At 37.0% G+C, this 18,658-nt stretch overlaps 2 protein-coding genes across 6 annotated transcripts in view; one reads left to right on the top strand and one right to left on the bottom strand.

The window, feature by feature from the left end:
- Positions 1-942: 942 nt before the first annotated feature.
- On the bottom strand, positions 943-5,897 carry LOC107700011 (MPN domain-containing protein). Its single transcript, XM_016501499.1, has 13 exons — positions 5,643-5,897; positions 4,859-5,061; positions 4,125-4,346; positions 3,878-3,989; positions 3,638-3,716; positions 3,168-3,264; positions 2,988-3,060; positions 2,822-2,898; positions 2,566-2,734; positions 2,395-2,465; positions 2,222-2,311; positions 1,850-1,942; positions 943-1,048 (listed from the first exon to the last, which is right to left on the bottom strand). The coding sequence occupies exons 1-13, from the start codon at positions 5,644-5,646 to the stop codon at positions 962-964; spliced, it is 1,377 nt and encodes a 458-aa protein (XP_016356985.1). The 5' UTR covers positions 5,647-5,897; the 3' UTR covers positions 943-961.
- Positions 5,898-6,615: 718 nt separating this feature from the next.
- Positions 6,616-18,658, top strand: part of LOC107700019 (signal-transducing adaptor protein 1-like) — a 16,501-nt gene continuing 4,458 nt past the window's right edge. For 3 of the 5 annotated variants that reach the window (XM_016501529.1, XM_016501511.1, XM_016501537.1), the window contains exons 1-9: positions 6,711-7,025; positions 9,460-9,531; positions 9,740-9,859; positions 10,023-10,079; positions 10,694-10,848; positions 13,747-13,878; positions 14,157-14,229; positions 15,641-15,743; positions 17,043-17,135. In XM_016501529.1, the coding sequence (XP_016357015.1) occupies positions 6,933-7,025; positions 9,460-9,531; positions 9,740-9,859; positions 10,023-10,079; positions 10,694-10,848; positions 13,747-13,878; positions 14,157-14,229; positions 15,641-15,743; positions 17,043-17,135 (898 nt within the window). In that variant the 5' untranslated portion in view covers positions 6,711-6,932. The other 2 variants (XM_016501546.1, XM_016501521.1) reach the window with 2 other exon arrangements.

Genomic DNA, 18,658 nt, shown 5'->3' with positions numbered 1-18,658 from the left:
TTTCGAGCTAATATGTAGTTTTTGTCTGTCCTTTTTCTTTGTTTACAAAGGGCTTGTTGGTTTCAGTATTTGGCATGAGCTGTGACCAGATGTACAAGCATGTGTACAGATGTGCCTTTGCAACACTACAACTTTTAAGAAAACAACAAATGGGTTATTTCGGTCTAATCGAATGAGGGTACCAGAATGATTTTCATAAAAATAAATAATTCTGGTACTGTTCTTTTTAGTATTATATTATTTTTTTTTATATGCATACAAAACCATTCAACCTTTTTATTAATGATTTTTGCATGTTAGTTTAATAGCAGGCTGATGTATGTTGTAGTTTTAAAGTCTCCTCTTGTATGTTTCAGATTTAATTGCATTATATTGTTATTCTTAAATATCCCAAACCCTAAATATTTGTATCTTATTGTGTCCACTCATCTTTAAGTAAATAAATTAAAGAAAGTACTCCATTTGTTTTACTTGTGTATGGTATCTGTATCTGTTTCTTTAATTGTATGGTAAGAAAACCATTGTTACGAGGTTAGAAGCCAGAAGCAAATGGAATTGGCACATTTAATTTGTTTCAGTGTATATTTTAAGGTATTCAGCAGGAAAAAGGCATTGGTCCCATATTGCGTAGTCAACATGGCACAAATCTAACCACACAGATAAATACTAGCCAAAAGAGAGAGAGAGAACTCAAATTACCCATCTTCTTCTCTTTCCTAACTACCCACCAAACGTTTCTACCACAGAGGAAGACAAGTTTCACAGCACAGATATGGCAGAATCATATAAACCACAGCCAGTGATACAGACCTAACAGTCCTAAAGGCAACAGTTTGGACGGAAGCATATTTGATATATCCTCCATGAAGGCATTTCATATACAGTATAACAGCACAGACGGTAATGCACAGGGTGGGAGGTCCCAAGTCAACAGTTCTACAGTTTAACACAACTGCTCCGGTCACTGAGTGTTGCGCAGTTGGTTGTACACATACTCCAGGATCTGTGCGTACGCCTGGTCTTTGGGTGCGTGGCCACTCAAAGAAGCCTGAGGAAGAGAGAAAATGAGCATTGCTAGTCAGACATATAGTCATGCTTTGCTTTGAGATTATTGTTAAAGGCACCAACTCTGCATAACAGGTAAAGATAACTTTAAGACATCAAAATTCTAACTTTTTTCTTGCAGTTGCAGGTTTATAAACGAGTGTACATCTCACAATTCTGTTTTTTTTGTTTTGTTTCTGCCACATAAAAAAAACAAGCAATTCTGACTTTCTCAAAATTCAAACTTTTTTTCTTGCAATGAAAAAAGTTTATGTATTTATATTGACAATTCTGAATTTATATCTTGCCAATTGCAATTCTGCATTTGTATCTCGCAATTCTGAGCTTATATCTCACTATTCTCGCAATTATGACTTTTGTCTCAGAACTGCAAGAAAAAAGTATGAATTGTGAAATGAAATTGCAATTACCTTTTTATTTTTTTATCCTGTAGCAAAAGAAGCTTTCATAGTTAAGTCTGTGCATATGCAATTTAGAGGTTTTATTTCAGACTAAAGCAGTAATTTCTTATTAAAATGTCAAGGAAAATCTTTAGTCCTTCTGAAATGATACCAGTCCGATTTTTGCGAAGTTGATGCTATCAAAACATGGTATCCTGACCAGTCTGACATAGCAAAATTGGTTTGAATGTGAGTTTGGACAGTCCCCATTGTTGACACTAGTGGTATTGGAATTACACACTTCACCTTTAAGAATATTCTTAATGATGTTAATTGTATATCATGAAGTTGATATTGTATTTTGTTTGTATGTGTATGTATGAAGGAGAGAAATTATGGCAGACCTTGATTTTGTCGAGTATTGAGGTATTGGGATTCCACATCTGACTGAATGGCACAAGGTCAGGAGCAGACCGGTAAAACTCCACCAACAGCATCTACACACATATAAAAATAAGACGCATCAGTCTAAGCTTCTCACAAGACTTTACACATCATACTAATTCATTCTACAGGATGTCATTTAGACGTTGGTTTAATCTAATCTAGACTGAGATGTTACCTATAGCTGCAGGAAACTGAAGAGACAACCAGTGAGTGATTCGCTTCAAAAACGACTATTTCCGAATCACACTGAACTGTAAAAGAGATTAAAATCCCTGTTTTCCCGAGATAGACATTGTTGCATAAATTTAGCATGCTAGTTGTTCTCGTACCATCTCGTTGAGCACGTCTGTAGTGAGGAAGTTGTCTTGCACGTATGTGACCTCTACTGCCACTGGGATGCCATAATCATTGGGTCGTTGCTAAGCGGAAGAAGAAAATAAGAGCAAGCTACTATTTTGGCATCAACAGCAAAAAATTTCAATAAATGTTTAAGAGCAGTTACCTCAGGAGGGGGAACTACCCAGAATGGCGTGATGGTGGAGGCCACACCTTGGTTGCCATGGTAATAGGGTCCTATAAGTGGTGGACAAATAAGACAAAAGACATAACACAGATCATTCAATAAAAGACGGGCTGTGTTGCGTAATAATCATCTGTGAAATCCATCACGCACCACAGATAATCCCCAGACAGGGCTGGAAGCCATTGCTGCTGCCTTGTAGGTGGAGCTGGTGATCCATCTGTGAATCGATGTCCTGCAGAGATGGAAGGGCTGGGCCTCGTGGGTGACTGTGATACCATCCCACCAATGACAGTCCCCGCATGAAGAGATTTTGGCAAATCTGCAACACATTTAATAAGGTAAACTGCTCAGACTATGGTACTTCACTATGTTCTTACAACTAACAAAATGTTTTTTGCAGACTGACCTCTTCTTCGACAACAGGAGCGGCGTCTTTATCTCCCAGCCATGTACGGCAAGGGAACGCCCTCAAGACTGTAAGCACTGAGGAACATGAAATATACATTTTGAGTGTTTCTAACCTCCAATTTGTTGTTTGTTTGTACAGTAGTTACAAAAATGATCACTCTTACACTGTGTGTTAGTGTCCCATCGGCCCCCCAAATACCCCACCACCTCACTTGTGGTCAGGTGACAGTGAAAATCCTATGAATAGAGGTGGTTCAACTGTTCAACTGTTGAATGTCTTTCATATCATCAGTATTGACTTTACTCTCTTATTGTAAAATCATAAATCCATGAGCACTTCATACCATTAGCAGCAGAACATTGCTGGACACTGCTACATTAAAAGGTTGGAAGCGGTTGATCGCAGAAAAGGCAGACAGTTCTACGAGAGTGTGAGGATCCCTGTCAAGACAAACACAGAAACACTTAGGTACACAACCACTGGGCTCAGTAAGAATTTTTTTTGTTTTTGAAGAAAGTGTCTTATGCTTGCAAGGCGGAAACTAAATACTTTTGTATGTTTTTTTTTCCAGTATGCCTTTCTGAATAAAAGTATTAATTAAAAACGGTAGTGTATATCAGAGATCATAATTTCCATAATGCACTACAGTGCATTATTTCTGTTTCTATCAGTGTTTTTCTGCCTCAAACTCAGAACCGAATAATTAAGCTTAAAGGCCTCGGGCAGGTAAAACAAGGTGCAGTAAATGTCATATAAAACTCTATAACTGCCATATAAAAAAAAGAAACATTATATTTGTAATATAATAATTACCTTGCAGCATCTCTGGTGCCAAGAGTGCAATACCTCACTGGACTTCTCTCTCTGTCTCTCCTCTGCATCAGGCTAATGTCTGGAGAAAAAAACAAACAAACAGGAAATAACAAATAACATATATAAACAGGCCAAGTTATCTTTACTAATGCCTTCTCAGGTGTCCTGTTTTGATATGAGGAATCTAGGTGATTGTGAAGATGTTTCCGTGTAATGTTTATGTAGATGACGACGACATACCGTGCAGCTCAGGTTTGGACTTTTTATTCTTGTCCTCTACTGGCATGGCTGTTTTCCCTTCCTCTTCGTCATCATCTCCCATCTCATCATCTTCTCCTTCACTTACCAGACTCTGAGGTAAACAAATCAAATAATACACAAATTGCTGGCTGCACCATGATTGTTTATATTTATTGTAACTCATTTATCACCTTTTAAAATTTACATTCTTTTCTTTTGACTATTTCAGTTTTCCTCCATTGCTCACCATGTCGGCACTGGGCTGGTATTTGTGTAGCCAGGTGGTTTTGTACTGGACCAGTTTCTGTCCCCGGTAGCGCACCGAGGCCCAGCCACAGCCAGACTTCTTGGCCGGGTTCACCAGACGCTTGCAATGTGTTGCCCAAGCGCTTGGAGAGTTAAAGATCTGCCCAGTCTCCACCCAACGAATCTTCCCATCATTCAAAAGATCTCCAACAAACTTTTTACCCTGTGAAGAGACAGACAGAGCCCTCACACCTGACCAGACGAGTATTAAAGTCATAGTTCACCCAAAAATAAAAATTCTGGCATTATTATTTACCCTAATGACAATCATGGTTACTATTCAGTTTCATTTTATGGAAAAAAAGAAAGGCGCCTAGCTATGACATTCTGTTAGATCAGGGGTTTTGTTTTAATCTTTTAGATGTGATGGGCCCCCAAATATGATTATCTTTGTGGTTGGGACCCCCATCCTAAAATTTAAAAGGAAGCTATATATTTTCATGCATAAAGACAATTTACAGTGTGAAAAATCAACATTATATGTAAAATATTATTTGAAAAATATTTCTATTACATTCCATTTTTATGTTTTTTTTTTCTACACACTATAGTACTGTACTCTTTATGCAATGTTTTAAAATGTAATAGTTTTGGGTGAACAGATTTTCATTTATTTCCTTAATGATAGAAGATGTAAGTGGTAATGGCCCTAATGATGTCATTTCTGGACAGTACCAGGTAGTGTATGGACAGAACGCCGTCTCCAGGCTCCACAAGACCATCCTTTAAGAGGACTCTCAGTGTGATGCCTCTCCTGGTCAGGAGGGAACCCCTCCCAGAGGAGGCCCTACGGTCTGCATCTTCAGCCCCACTCAACTCCTCATCCTCTTCATCCGCTCCTTCCTCAACCACCTGAGGAGATGAGGGTGGCTCGGAGCCTGAAGACAATCAACAGACAGAAACACTGAATTAATACAGGCAAGAACACATCATGCATATTTATTCATATAATTTTAATATTAATGAGGTGAAGTCATATCTAAACCCTTGCAAAGAGAATAGCTATCCTTTTATTGAAGGAATTAAAATAAAAATCACATTGGTTGAATGGAAAATGGAATTTAGTATTTTTTTCATTAAAGTTTTATGTCCTTAGATCAAGTTAAAAGTTTTCAAATGTAATCTCACAAACTTGTACATCGTAAAATTATAATGTCCTTTAAACAAAGTCTTTACTCGGAACTCTGGACTCGTATGTGGGGAAAATACGGCTTTTATTGTGGGACAAAAATGGTAAACACAGCGAAGCGCTCATCAGGGAATCAGCGAACGTCCGCTGCCATCTCCATCTGATAAGCTTTTTTTCCAGAAACGAAGACAAAACGGTTCTGATAATGTGTCGAGAAACGGTTCGTTCTTCGCGTGTTTTGTTCTCGCTCCTCTCCGCAACCCCGCGGCCTAGTAATTAATAATTTCACCCTCTTATAAAAAAAAAATCACTATTTTTTTTTATTCTCACCCATTTCGCGATAATCGTCGGAAAACGCTTTGCTCTGAAACTTCTCCACAGACTGATGTGTTGTCTTTCTTTCCGCCAGTTCAGTTCAGTTCAGCGGTGTTAATGTAACACTTCTGTGCGGACACTCGCCACCAGGCTGTATTCAAAAACATAAAATGAAGGCGTGTGTGTGTGTGTGTCTGCAGTGTAGTTTCCTTGTGTAGTGTTTCTTTAATGTCAATTCCCCACCCCTTTCTCCCTCCTACCCGTCCTTGTCATTTACTCCCCTTTATAAATTAGCGGTGTTTGTGGTGGTAGTCTCTCCTGCACTGGGGGGATGGAGGTGTTTTGCATTGCTGTTACAACGGAAGACATATTCGCGGAAATATTACAAGCAAATTGGCTGCCATTGTTTGCCATTTTTGTGTTTATATCAGTTTAGATACAGTTTCTAATGGCCCTGGACCACGGTCAAATGAGCAGTCGAATGGGACCCAGCAGTGAACAGTTGGTTTGAATGGGGAACATGCGTAAATATTATAGGATTTACGGTAATGAATGGAACGCAGTGTCTAATTCTGGCCGCTAGATGTCGTCGTTCTTTGAGTTTTTCAATATGCCGTGGAATAATACACTGCATATTGAAAAACTGTAAACACATATATGAAAATTATCAGCACAACAGCAAAATCACCATGGCATCAGCCCAAACCTGAAATGTTTAAGAAAAAAAGATACTCTGAGCACATACTATATTTATTTTAAACAATATAATCAAGAAAGTGAAGAGCCAGCCGTAACCGATTATAGCCTACCTTCTGAACCGTTTCTTGTTAAAATCAAAAGGATGTGAAATTGGTGTTATCAAAGCGTTTATTTACCGGAAGACTTTTTCGAAATTAGCGTTAGCCTACTTTAAACCGGGTATTCCCCCATATGCTTTCGTATAGCATACGTGCCATGCCTACGGGGGTGGTTATTTGTCTGCAGCCAGCTTTACGGTTCTTCTCAATAGGCGGGACTTTCGTGCCTCCCGGCATTCCTCGAGCACACCTGACTCACCTGTGTTCAGGTAAGGGGTGGGGGATGATGACAGCACTTAGATCTCTTCAAATAGGCATTTGACGGCAGTTGTGTTACTTTTAGGCCACAAGTTTTCTGTTCATCACTAACTTTTTATAAAGCTTTAGCCCGTGAGCTCTAGTATGAATCTGAAAGTTTAATAACGCATTAAACGCGGACATTGAAGCGTCTTCTTTCAAATACTTGAACTGTTTTCTAAGAAGTTTGAAGTTGACAGGAGTATAACTTATGGCAGCACCAAATCGCTATAGACGAGTGAGATCTCAGCTTCCAACATGCTATTACGAAGGATTTCTGGAAAAGAAATCGATCAAAGACAAGGTGCGTCAGTGTGTGCACGATGTTTCAGCCACGATTTTATTATTAGGGACATCTGTGTTCATTGCTAGGGGAAAATAGCTTAAAGAAATGATCTCCTTTGGATGTTTTAACTAGGTCTTTAAAAAGTGCACCCCAAAACCCTTAGACCCCTTAGGTTTAAGTTGTTATCAGCAGGGTTAATATATATATTCATATTCCTAAAATAAATATAGTTGCCTGTTGTCCTTGGAAATATGCATTTTAATTTGCACCTCAGTGGAAATAATAACACATATTTATTAGATTTTTTTTCCTAAGTACCCATAATGCTAACCCTGACCTTTGTAGCAGGAATTGTGCATTTTTTTGAGCAGTAGTCTATTTATGGACACAGCATGTTCTATGAAATGCTTTACATTTCAGTGCAAGTAGTAAATACACCTAAAATTAAGATGTGATCAGACACAGTATGTTCTATGAAATGCTTTACGTTTCAACATAAGTAAATAGTAAAGACACCTAACATAAATATGTGGTCAGAGATCCTGAAAAAAACAGGAGTTTCCTGTGACCATCAAAGCAGTGTTACACAAGTCTCTGTCGCAACATGGAAACTCTTTTCCTACTAATGTGGAAATGCCAACAAAAAAAAAAAAAACTGGTCTGATGGCATACTTGCATGCAGATCGGACACTACAGATAAAAGATTTGCATTTAGTGACGATGGTTTTAGTAAAGACGGGTTTCTTTCATTTTACTTTTTAGGTCTTAGCTCTCATCCAGCTGGTAGAGGACATCACCTCTAAGCCATTTGTGAAAATTTGGTCTTTTATTTGTTCATTATTTATTGCAGGTCAGCACAGGGTAAATATTTTGCATCATGACATGCGCTTTAACGATACACATTCCTTATAGTTTAGGTTTATAACTAATATAAGTCTTAACAATCTAATTTCATGTCCACTGGTTCAAATTATTATAAAATAATCATGCCTCTCTGGGTCAAGTCTTGTTTCTGAAGTGTTTATTATGAAGAAAAGTTTTATTATTAGGGACATCTGTGTTCATTGCTAGGGGAAAATAGCTTAAAGAAATGATCTCCTTTGGATGTTTTAACTAGGTCTTTAAAAAGTGCACCCCAAAACCCTTAGACCCCTTAGGTTTAAGTTGTTATCAGCAGAGTTATTTTCTTCTACAGCTGTTCCTGTATGTTCGTCATGTAGCCTATAGTTTAAATGGTTGGGTTATATATAGTGCAAAAAGTGAAAAGTCTTTTCCTTACGAAACGATACTCGATCGGACGCTTAACAATTTAATCAATTTGTTTAACCCATTCAGACAAATGTATCCATTCGTAGTATTATTATTATTAATAATATTATTTTAAACGGTTCATTATGCTAAATGTTACCACCCAACTTTAAATGAAAATCTTTAGAAGTGTCTGGTTTGCAAAAAAAGAATGAGCTAGTTATGCATTTTATATGCTTCAGTTTGTGTTTAGCAATGTGAACCATCCTCTTACCATAACCATGGGTTATTCCTATCTTTTACTATGTCACGCATTACTAGTGTTACTGTAAATGTTTAATCAGCACTTATCCCAGTATTTCTGTAGGATCATCCCTCTCTAAATGGCTCAAACAGTCATTTGAATTCTTTCATGGTTAATCTTCAACATATATTTCGTGTCTTTAACCACAAGTCTCTGTCGCAACATGGAAACTCTTTTCCTACTAATGTGGAAATGCCAACAAAAAAAAAAAAAACTGGTCTGATGGCATACTTGCATGCAGATCGGACACTACAGATAAAAGATTTGCATTTAGTGACGATGGTTTTAGTAAAGACGGGTTTCTTTCATTTTACTTTTTAGGTCTTAGCTCTCATCCAGCTGGTAGAGGACATCACCTCTAAGCCATTTGTGAAAATTTGGTCTTTTATTTGTTCATTATTTATTGCAGGTCAGCACAGGGTAAATATTTTGCATCATGACATGCGCTTTAACGATACACATTCCTTATAGTTTAGGTTTATAACTAATATAAGTCTTAACAATCTAATTTCATGTCCACTGGTTAAAATTATTATAAAATAATCATGCCTCTCTGGGTCAAGTCTTGTTTCTGAAGTGTTTATTATGAAGAAAATAATTTTCCATTGTTTTCTTCATTCTTTTCATTCTTAAAAAACTGGTTCAGTCTTTCCACAGGTATGTATTTTATGAATAAACTCAACCATTGTCAATAATGACAAACATATGCAGTTTGTGAAAACACTATATATATGTACACAATCTGGGATTAAAAATCTAATTTAAACCTGGAAATACACAGAAATGTGATAATGGAAAATTAAAATGAATATTTGTTATTTTTCAGAAGTTATTTGTTTTTAATATTTTTATTCAGAAAATGTATTTATTTTCAGTAAATGTTTATTTTTCTTTGCACAGATGGGTCGAAAACTCTGGACCAGTTTATGTGGCAATGTACTCTTTTTCTACAATAACACCAAAGACAGTGTTGTAAGTGATTTTTATAAACTGCCTTTTCAATTTAATTTTACTAGCTGCTAGAAAATAATTTCAATGTGTGTGTGCATTTTGTATATTTGCATAAATGTATTCAAATGCAAGCTTGCAGGCCTGAAGGCTGCTTGATTCTGTATATGTTTGCCTACATATAGAACAGATTATTTGTGCATCAACTGTTTGCTTGTGCTTGTGAACGCAGTATATAGAGAAGCTGGAGCTCTCTGATCTCGTCTCCGTGAATGATGACTGCTGTCGTGACCGAAACCTGGACGCTGCTAGATTCACTCTGCACATGAAAAATGAAGACGTCAAGATGATTGTAGGGCTCTTCCCATCTCTAATCCTTTTATGTAAAACTAACTCTGTGAAAAATAATCTTGACTTTGATTTTACTGCTATACACTTACAGCTGTTTAACCTGGAGTTATTTAAATCTGATAATACACAGGTACCCATGATGCATTTTTACTCTGTTTTCTCAGGCCCCAAGCCTTGAGGCCCGTGAACTGTGGAAAGGCTTCATGCTCTCAGTTTCTAAGGTTAGTTGGGCTTCTGAAAAACATCTTTAATTTATAATGGGGTCTAAAAATCGGTTAAAAATGAAAGTAAGTAAATAAATACATAATATCATATGAAAATTTGGAATTTCCCCCATTTTTTCATGTAACAGAAAGTTTTAGGAATTTAAATATTATTGATATATTTGGAATTTTATGGAGCTCTGTTTGCTAAGTAAACCCACTTTACCAAAGTTAAATTATAAAGACATCACTAGAAATATGAAGGTACAATATTTAGAGGATATCTCCTCGTATGCATTTACACTATAACTATTAAATAACTAGTTATCAAATAACGCTGCAAACGTTTATCAGCGTTTGTTCAGACAAGGCACAATGGCTTGATCTTTTTCATGTGTAAAGGTAATTGTGCTGTGATTTCTGAGTCTCATCCTTCTTGATCTCAAAGGCTAATGTTCACTAAACCAGAGAGTTTTTTATTTTTATTTTAACTTGAGTTCATCTATGTGATGAACTGTCAGTACCTCTATATGACTTATCGATTTGTCGGCATATGCTACAAGAAACAGTCCTACGTCATACCCAAATTATATAAATACAAAATAATAATTCTCACTGTTTCTGTCCTTCAGCTGTCTATGCCAAGTTCTCTGAACCTGCTGCCTGGTCAGATTCACATGATGAAGGAAATAATAGAGAAAGAGAAAATAAGGCAGCGGCTTCTTTCATCTCCTCCACCACCCTCGGCTTCTGACAATTATGTTACTGTACAGTCAGACATGCCTTCGTAAGTTAAAACCACTTGCTTTATGAATGATAACATAACATCAAAGTTTAAAGGTGATGTGTGTAATATTTTTGATGTTTGATGTTTAAGTACTTTCTCCTGGCTTAATAAGAAGGGACGACAAACTCAACTCAGTGGATTGGGTGGGACGCAATTATCAATGGCAGATAGGGAGGATGTGGGAAAACTCAGTATTTTTGACTGCGATACAGAAATTACACACTTAACCTTTAATAATGTATTGTTTTGTCAGTCACAACATTTACATGCACTCATACACGCATACAGATGTCATTTAGCTTTTCCTTATGCCGTTTAGTAATAATAATAAACTTTATTTTTATATAGCTCCTTTAATGCAGCTTCTCAAGGAACTTTACATAATAAAACAAACAGACAAAAACACAACACATGCAGAACAAAACAAATAAAAAAAAAACCAAACTAGAATATAAAATTTAAGATAATCAAGAAAACGCTTGTGAGGAGTGCAAATGATGCTTGGGTGTATATAAAATTAAAAGTGCAGACAAATACTAAGGGGCCAGACCATGTAGTGCCTTATATGTGAGCATTAGGATTTTAAAATCAACTCAGAACCTGACCGGAAGCCAGTGCAAGGACTTTAGAATTGGAGCAATGTGTTCTCCTGACTCCAGTCAGGATCCTTGCAGCAGAATTTTGCACACATTGCAATTTGTTGAATGTAGTTTTCGGAACCCCTGCAAGAAGTGCATTACAGTAGTCAATTCGGGAAAATACAAAAGTATTAATAAGCCTTTCAGTCACAGATAGGAAAACAGGGTGGAATCTAGCAATATTTCTGAAATAAAAATTGATTTCTTAACAGTGTATTTCATATGTTGGTCAAAAGACAGACTTGAGTCAAATATAACTCCTAATTTTTTTTTTAATTCAGATTGTAACTCCAAAACAGAGCCATTTGCATTTAAAATAAGTGAGCCAGCTTTACGAAGCTTATGAGAAGTGCCAATAAGCAAGACCTCTTTTTTTATTATTAAGACACAAAAAGTTTTGAGATATCCATGCTTTTATCTCAAAAATACAATGTGATAAGAAAGGAATATCCATGTTTTGACCAGGCTTAGAGTGAATATAAATCTGAGTGTTGTCTGCATAAAAATGATAATTAAGCCCAAGTGATCTTAAAAGCAGAAGCAAAAAAAGTAAGGGGCCTAAAATTGAACCCTGAGGAGCACCCATAGGGACAGAGCTGACCTAAGACCGCTCATACAGATAAACTGTCGACGATCAGAGAGATATGATCTAAACCAGGATAAAAGGGTCTCAGAAACACCAAAGACAGTTTCAAGAGATTGAAACTGGTTAAGTAAGAGATTGTGATTGACAGTATCAAAAGCGGCACTAAGATCAAGAAGGAGAAGAATGGAGAAAGAACAAGAATCTGAGGCTCTTAACAGGTCATTGGTGACCTCGACCAAGGCTGTCTCAGTACTATGAAATTTTCAAAAGCCAGACTGAAAGGGCTCAAAAAGATTATTTATTGTAAAGTGATTGTGCAGCTGCAAGGCCACAATACGTTTTATGATTTTTTTCAAGAAAACGAAGGTTTAATATAGGGCGATAATTATTTAAGTTATCCAAATCAATATTATGTTTTTTTGGAGTTATTTGGAGCAGTTTTCAATGCTGCTGGTACAACACCAGTACGCAGAGAATCGTTAACAATGCTGAGAACAGCTGGGCACAAAGAATCAGAACAAGATTTAAATAAGCTTGTAGGGAGGGGATCAAATTTGCAAGTGGTAACTTTCATATGTGATACCTCCCTAATAAGCAGCTCTGAGTCAATTTGATAAAAGGTAGTAAAAGATGTGACAGAGAAACTAGGTAATCAAAGTGTTGAAGAGGAAACAGGTGTGGACCTTGTCAATTTTAGAACTGAAAAGATGAAGGAAGTCATTACACAATTAATTTGAAGCAGGCAGAGAGGTGCCAACATTAGCGTTTAGATGTCTAATTTTTAGAATGAAAGAGATGCCAAGAATCACTTTGATTATTATCTATAATGTGAGAGAAGTAAGCAGATCTTGCAGACACAATTTCAGCTCTATATTCCCCCAAGTGGTCTTTCCATGTTTGGAAAAATACATTCAAGCCTGAGGCACGCCATTTTACGACAAGCTGCCTTCTTAGAGCGCAGATCATCGTTATACCAAGAAGCAGAATAAGCAAATGAGACATTGCATGACTTCAAGGGAGCAAAAGAATCCAAATTAGAGGCAAGAACAGTATTCAACTATAAAATCTTATCTTCAAGAGGAGCCGACTGAAGACCACTTGCAAAATCTGACGGATTTATTGATTTCCATTTACGGAAATTAACAGTGTGTGAAAATGATGTACAAGGAAGAGGCAATTCCAGATTTAAAAAGATTGCCATATGATCAGACAGACCAATATCAACAGAAGACAGCTGTGACAAAATTGCATAATTTGCAATCACAAGGCCTAAAGTGTGACCTTTGTTGTGTGTCAGGCCACTAGTAAACTGTGTAAGATTAAAACAGTCCAGTAAGAATAAAAGCCCTTTGTCATCTTACAGTCATTTTGGTCAATGTGTATGTTGAAATCCCCTAAAATAAGGATTCTCTTGAATTTAAAAAACAACTTTGTCAGCAAACTCAAACATAAAAGCATGTTTAAGGGATTAAAAGGGTAGGCACACTGCACATTTCATTCACACGCACGTGAAAATGCAACCTCAAGCCATGGTCACACTAGACTTTGGATACTGCAAACGGTCATTGTAGACAGTCATTTCTAGCAATTTCTGGTGTTCACGTGAACATATGTGATTGAATGAATTAAAATAACCATACCTGTTATGTAATAATGCAATAATGCTTTGTGCAGGTGTTATCGTAATGTCACTCGTGTCGAAGCTGAATACTTGTTGGATAGGAACACTGATTGGGGAAACTTACTGCTGCGGCCGGGTCATGATGGGACGTCTTTTGCCCTCACTACACACCAAGATATTAACGGGTAAAACGCACGCTCTCATCTGTAATCAGTACAGCACCATGTTGAATGCTGGGTAGACAGCTTGCACATGCATTATCAGAAATTGCTGGTTGCCCTGAAGAACTTAATTTATTGTAATTTATCTTGATCATCTGAATTGAACCTTAGACCTTTATCCTTTGAATAAAGCATATTACACAATAGTCGGCGTGCTCTGGGAAGTTAAGCTTTAATAAAACTGAATGTAGCTGTATTAGTTAAGAATGAATAAATCCTGAAGACTCTTATCTTGTGCCCAGCAGACCAGTATTCAAACATTATCGCGTGTCTCGGAGGCATGAAGGAGGATTCGCCATTGCCCTTGAGACTCCTGTAAGTAGTACCATAGTTTACGTTCTTTGATTTTCAAACTACTTAAAGGGGTCATATGATGCTATTTTAAAGATCATTATTTTGTGTATTTGGTGTAACAGAATATGTTGACATGCTTTAATGTTCAAAAAACACATTATTTTTCAAATACTGTACATTATTGTAGTTCCTCTATGCCCCGCCTCTCTCAAACGTGTCGTTTTCTACAAAGCCCCTCCTTCCGACAAGCACAGTCTGCTCTGATTGGCCAGCTGACCCAGTGCATTGTGATTGGCCGAACACCACAAGCACACGTCGGAAATGTAACGCCCCTTTCCGAGCTTCAGCTTTCAACATAAATGTAAAGACAGTACATAATGTCCTCAGTTTTACCATCAGTTCAAGCCCGAAAGGGGAACAGAGTCACGTGACAGACACAGTGATGATGCTCGTATGTATTTGCAGTACACAAACTTCCGGAAGGCCAAATAAAGTGCTTTTGCTTTCGCACTGAAACACACAGCGTCTCCCTGACATGGCTGCACCAACACTATTCCTGAAACCACGACTTCTTTCTTTGCGTGCACATTTGGGCGGCATTATGCTAATATTTCCACTTCGTGACGTAGAGATGTGGGGGCGTGTTTGAATGAGGCATTTTAGCCCAGTCTGGATCAGCCTTCTCTTTTAGATAGAATAAATCCTTTTGTGGGAGATTTTGAGCTTTGTAACTCTGCAGATCTTATACATGCACAAATAGCTACATAACACACTAAAGAAAAGGAAAAATAGAAATCGCATCATATGACCCCTTTAAGATTAAAAGCCTCTGATAAATAATAGATTACATTCACAATATGCCCGATAAAAGCTTCAGTCTAATAGGAATACTCTCAGAACATCAAATTATTTATTTAACCATCTGCAAACTGGTAATTTTGTGTGAACTCCGAGCTCTTGCACAAGGCGCTTTGTACTTTGTGTCTTAATGTGTGATTGCTCTGAAAGCAAAGAGGAAGTTCTGATAAGACAAAGTTTTATGGGTCAGTGTTGGGAATCAGACGCAGTGGATCAGTACAACTGATGTGTTATACATTAAACATTTCTTGGAAGTCACCACAGGGCTTTAGAAACTTGTGATAATTTGTGTTTTGAGCAGCTCTATCTCTTGACTTTTATCTTAAACCACACCCTAGAATTGTACGTTTTTGATCTGAAGAAAAATGGCATTCGGTGGTATCTGACTGTACTGTAGTTTTTGCATATTACAGGATATGTGTGTTTTTGTGTATTTGTGTATTAAATGCTTCTCCAGTGAGCAAACATACATTAAGTACTACTGTACTTTAGGCTTATCGCCACAATCAAATCATTTACTCTGGTATGTTAGACAATGTGAGTGTGTTCACACACCATGTTCACAATCTCACAGATCACCTGTGAGACCCTGCATGATGTCGTTAACTGCCTGCTGGAGAAGACCAATGGAGTTTTGGTGCCTCTTCTGATGGAGGAACACTATGAGAAAAATATCAGTAAGAGACTATTTTAGTAGTGTTTTTCGTAATTAGGAAAAAACTTTTTTGTCTGCCAGACTGACGTATTTGTCGGTATGAATCATACATCTAGAAAATGTTAACAACACTATGAATGATGAATAACATGTAGGTTACAAAATAATGTCACCCCATCGTAGAAACCACTAAAAGAATGATTGACACACTGAGATGAACTATTCCATTGTTGCTCTCAGTTTTACTTAAAATTACCTAAAAAATTTAGACATGGGTTTCCAGTTGGCTGACATTTTTTTTTCTTTGATTGCTGTTTGAACATACAAACATACATTGCACAAAACATTATTTTTTTCTAAGAAACATATTTTTTAAATGTTTGCTTAAGTTCTTTTTGGTTTGTTTAACATATTTTTTTAAACTAAACATTCCTGTCCTCCATAAAACAAGTGTTTCAAGCTTTCATTCAGAGTAAAACAGTAAATTTGAGGCAAAAAAATTTGAGGTTTTTTAAAAGCTTAAAAAGTGCTTGTAAAATTGCCAGAGCTGAAACCGCGCTCTTTCATTACATGTAGGTTACAAAATAATGTCACCCCATCGTAGAAACCACTAAAAGAATGATTGACACACTGAGATGAACTATTCCATTGTTGCTCTCAGTTTTACTTAAAATTACCTAAAAAATTTAGACATGGGTTTCCAGTTGGCTGACATTTTTTTTTCTTTGATTGCTGTTTGAACATACAAACATACATTGCACAAAACATTATTTTTTTCTAAGAAACATATTTTTTAAATGTTTGCTTAAGTTCTTTTTGGTTTGTTTAAAATATTTTTTTAAACTAAACATTCCTGTCCTCCATAAAACAAGTGTTTCAAGCTTTCATTCAGAGTAAAACAGTAAATTTGAGGCAAAAAAATTTGAGGTTTTTTAAAAACTTAAAGTGCTTGTAAAATTGCCAGAGCTGAAACCGCGCTCTTTCATTAAGAATATGGTTTGCATAAACATTGGTAGAGAACTAGTTTGTTCGGTAGCATGTAGTTATACTTGTCATTCCATTCTAGATGAAAATTGTGGTTTTGGTTCTCTCTTTCTCTAACTTAATGAATGCTGGCATTGTTTGTTTGTATTGATTTTAAAGTTGAATGTTACACAGTTGAGACACATTCTCCACAGAGCAGGGCAGACATTAAGAGTTTTATAGCAAACAATAATGAATATATAAAAATAACATTGAGTATTTTAAGAGAAATAACTGGCAACCTCATGTGGGCCATTTTAATAGGCCTGGTTTATACTATTCTTTTTTTCTCTCTCAGCATTTTTTGAGACCGATAAGGAGAATGGTGAGAGAAATGTGCATTGTCCCAAAGTCCCTTTGCCTACTCCTCCAATGCCTCCCCCAAAACCAGGTAATATATCTTTAAATCATCTTTATGTACAAATGCATACTGTCAATTAAATTATATATCATTTTAAACATATTGTATTGACTTTAATGCGTGTCTAATTTAAGCTAACAGCTCTACTCTTAGAAGTAAATTAGACTGATACCAGAGCTGAAACAGCTTTTTCACAGTGAATGTGGTCTCTTTGCATAACAAACACATTGGCTGAGAAGTAGTTTGTTTAACGTGATCTAATACTCATTCCATTATAGTTTAAACCGGTGGTTTTGGTTCTCTTTTTCCGACTTAATGAATGCTGGTATTGTTTGAATGTATTGCTTTTAAAGTTGAATGTTAGACAAATGAGACACACATTCTCCACCGAACAGGGCAGACAAGGAAAACAGTCTAAGAGAAATAACTGCAACCTCATGTGGGCCAGTTTAATTAGGGTGACCATACGTCCTCTTTTTGGACCTACAAAAATACGTCCGTGTTCTGACGATTTGTGCTACCCTGTCAGATTTTGCTACCTCCCATTAAAACAGATGGTAGCATAATTCGATAGCGAAACACACCAGGTGTTCTGACAAATAGTGCTACCTACCAGATTATGCTACCAACACTGTATTTATCCTACTGTAAGGGTAGGTTTAGGGTTGGGGTAGGTGTACATGTTAATAAAGCTTCACACCTTATTAATATCATGCTGAAAGCAAAATCTGATAGGTAGCACTTTTCGCTATGGAATTATGCTACCATCTGTTTTAATGGGAGGTAGCAAAATCTGACAGGGTAGCACAAATCGTCAGAACACTGGCCGGGATTTCTTAATTGCCCAAAATGTCCGGGATTCGGCTGTTTTCTTAATCCCGCTCCCGCTGAATCTCCCTCTTTTTGGATCTACAAAAATGCGTCTGGCCGGGATTTCTTAATTGCCCAAAATGTCCGGGATTCGGCTGTTTTCTTAATCCCGCTCCCGCTGAATCTCTGACCATTGCCGCCTGCTCCTGCAACATGTTTCGCTCCTGCGATTTTTGTGTCCACTCCTTTAAACATTCCAATATTGTATATAATTTTGGCGCATCATGGAGCCGCTCTCAGGATGCGGTGTATTTAAATATTTTTGAATGAGCGTTGGCGCTGTTCACTTTCACTTTCGATTTCGCAATCACACGCACTCTGTGTAAAGGGAGCACATCTTACAAGATCAGATATTTGTCAGTGAGCTCAGGATCTGTTGAGTAGCAAATACTCCAGCATGGTCTTGTCAGTCATCTCTCCTTATTCTTGACCTGTGATCAGTCAAATCTGACTCCTGCAGCTCTTCTTGGATGCAGGGTTGCCAAGTCCGCATTTTTTCCCCAAGTGGGTTAAATGTTTGAAATATTGCATAAATTATATTTGACTGAAATGCTTGTATTGAAACATTTAGCATTCTACCTGTGATAAAACTTTCATGGACTTCTACATTAACTATTCCCTCCTGGTGGAATGACCTGCCCAACTCAATCCAAGCAGCTGAGTCCTTAATATTTTCAAGAAAC

Source organism: Sinocyclocheilus anshuiensis, unplaced genomic scaffold (genome assembly GCF_001515605.1).
Source record: "Sinocyclocheilus anshuiensis isolate Anshui unplaced genomic scaffold, SAMN03320099.WGS_v1.1 scaffold477, whole genome shotgun sequence".
NCBI classification, from domain to species: Eukaryota; Metazoa; Chordata; class Actinopteri; order Cypriniformes; family Cyprinidae; genus Sinocyclocheilus; species Sinocyclocheilus anshuiensis.
Note: the sequence above shows the minus strand (reverse complement) of the source record. Positions and strands in the feature narration are given on the sequence as shown.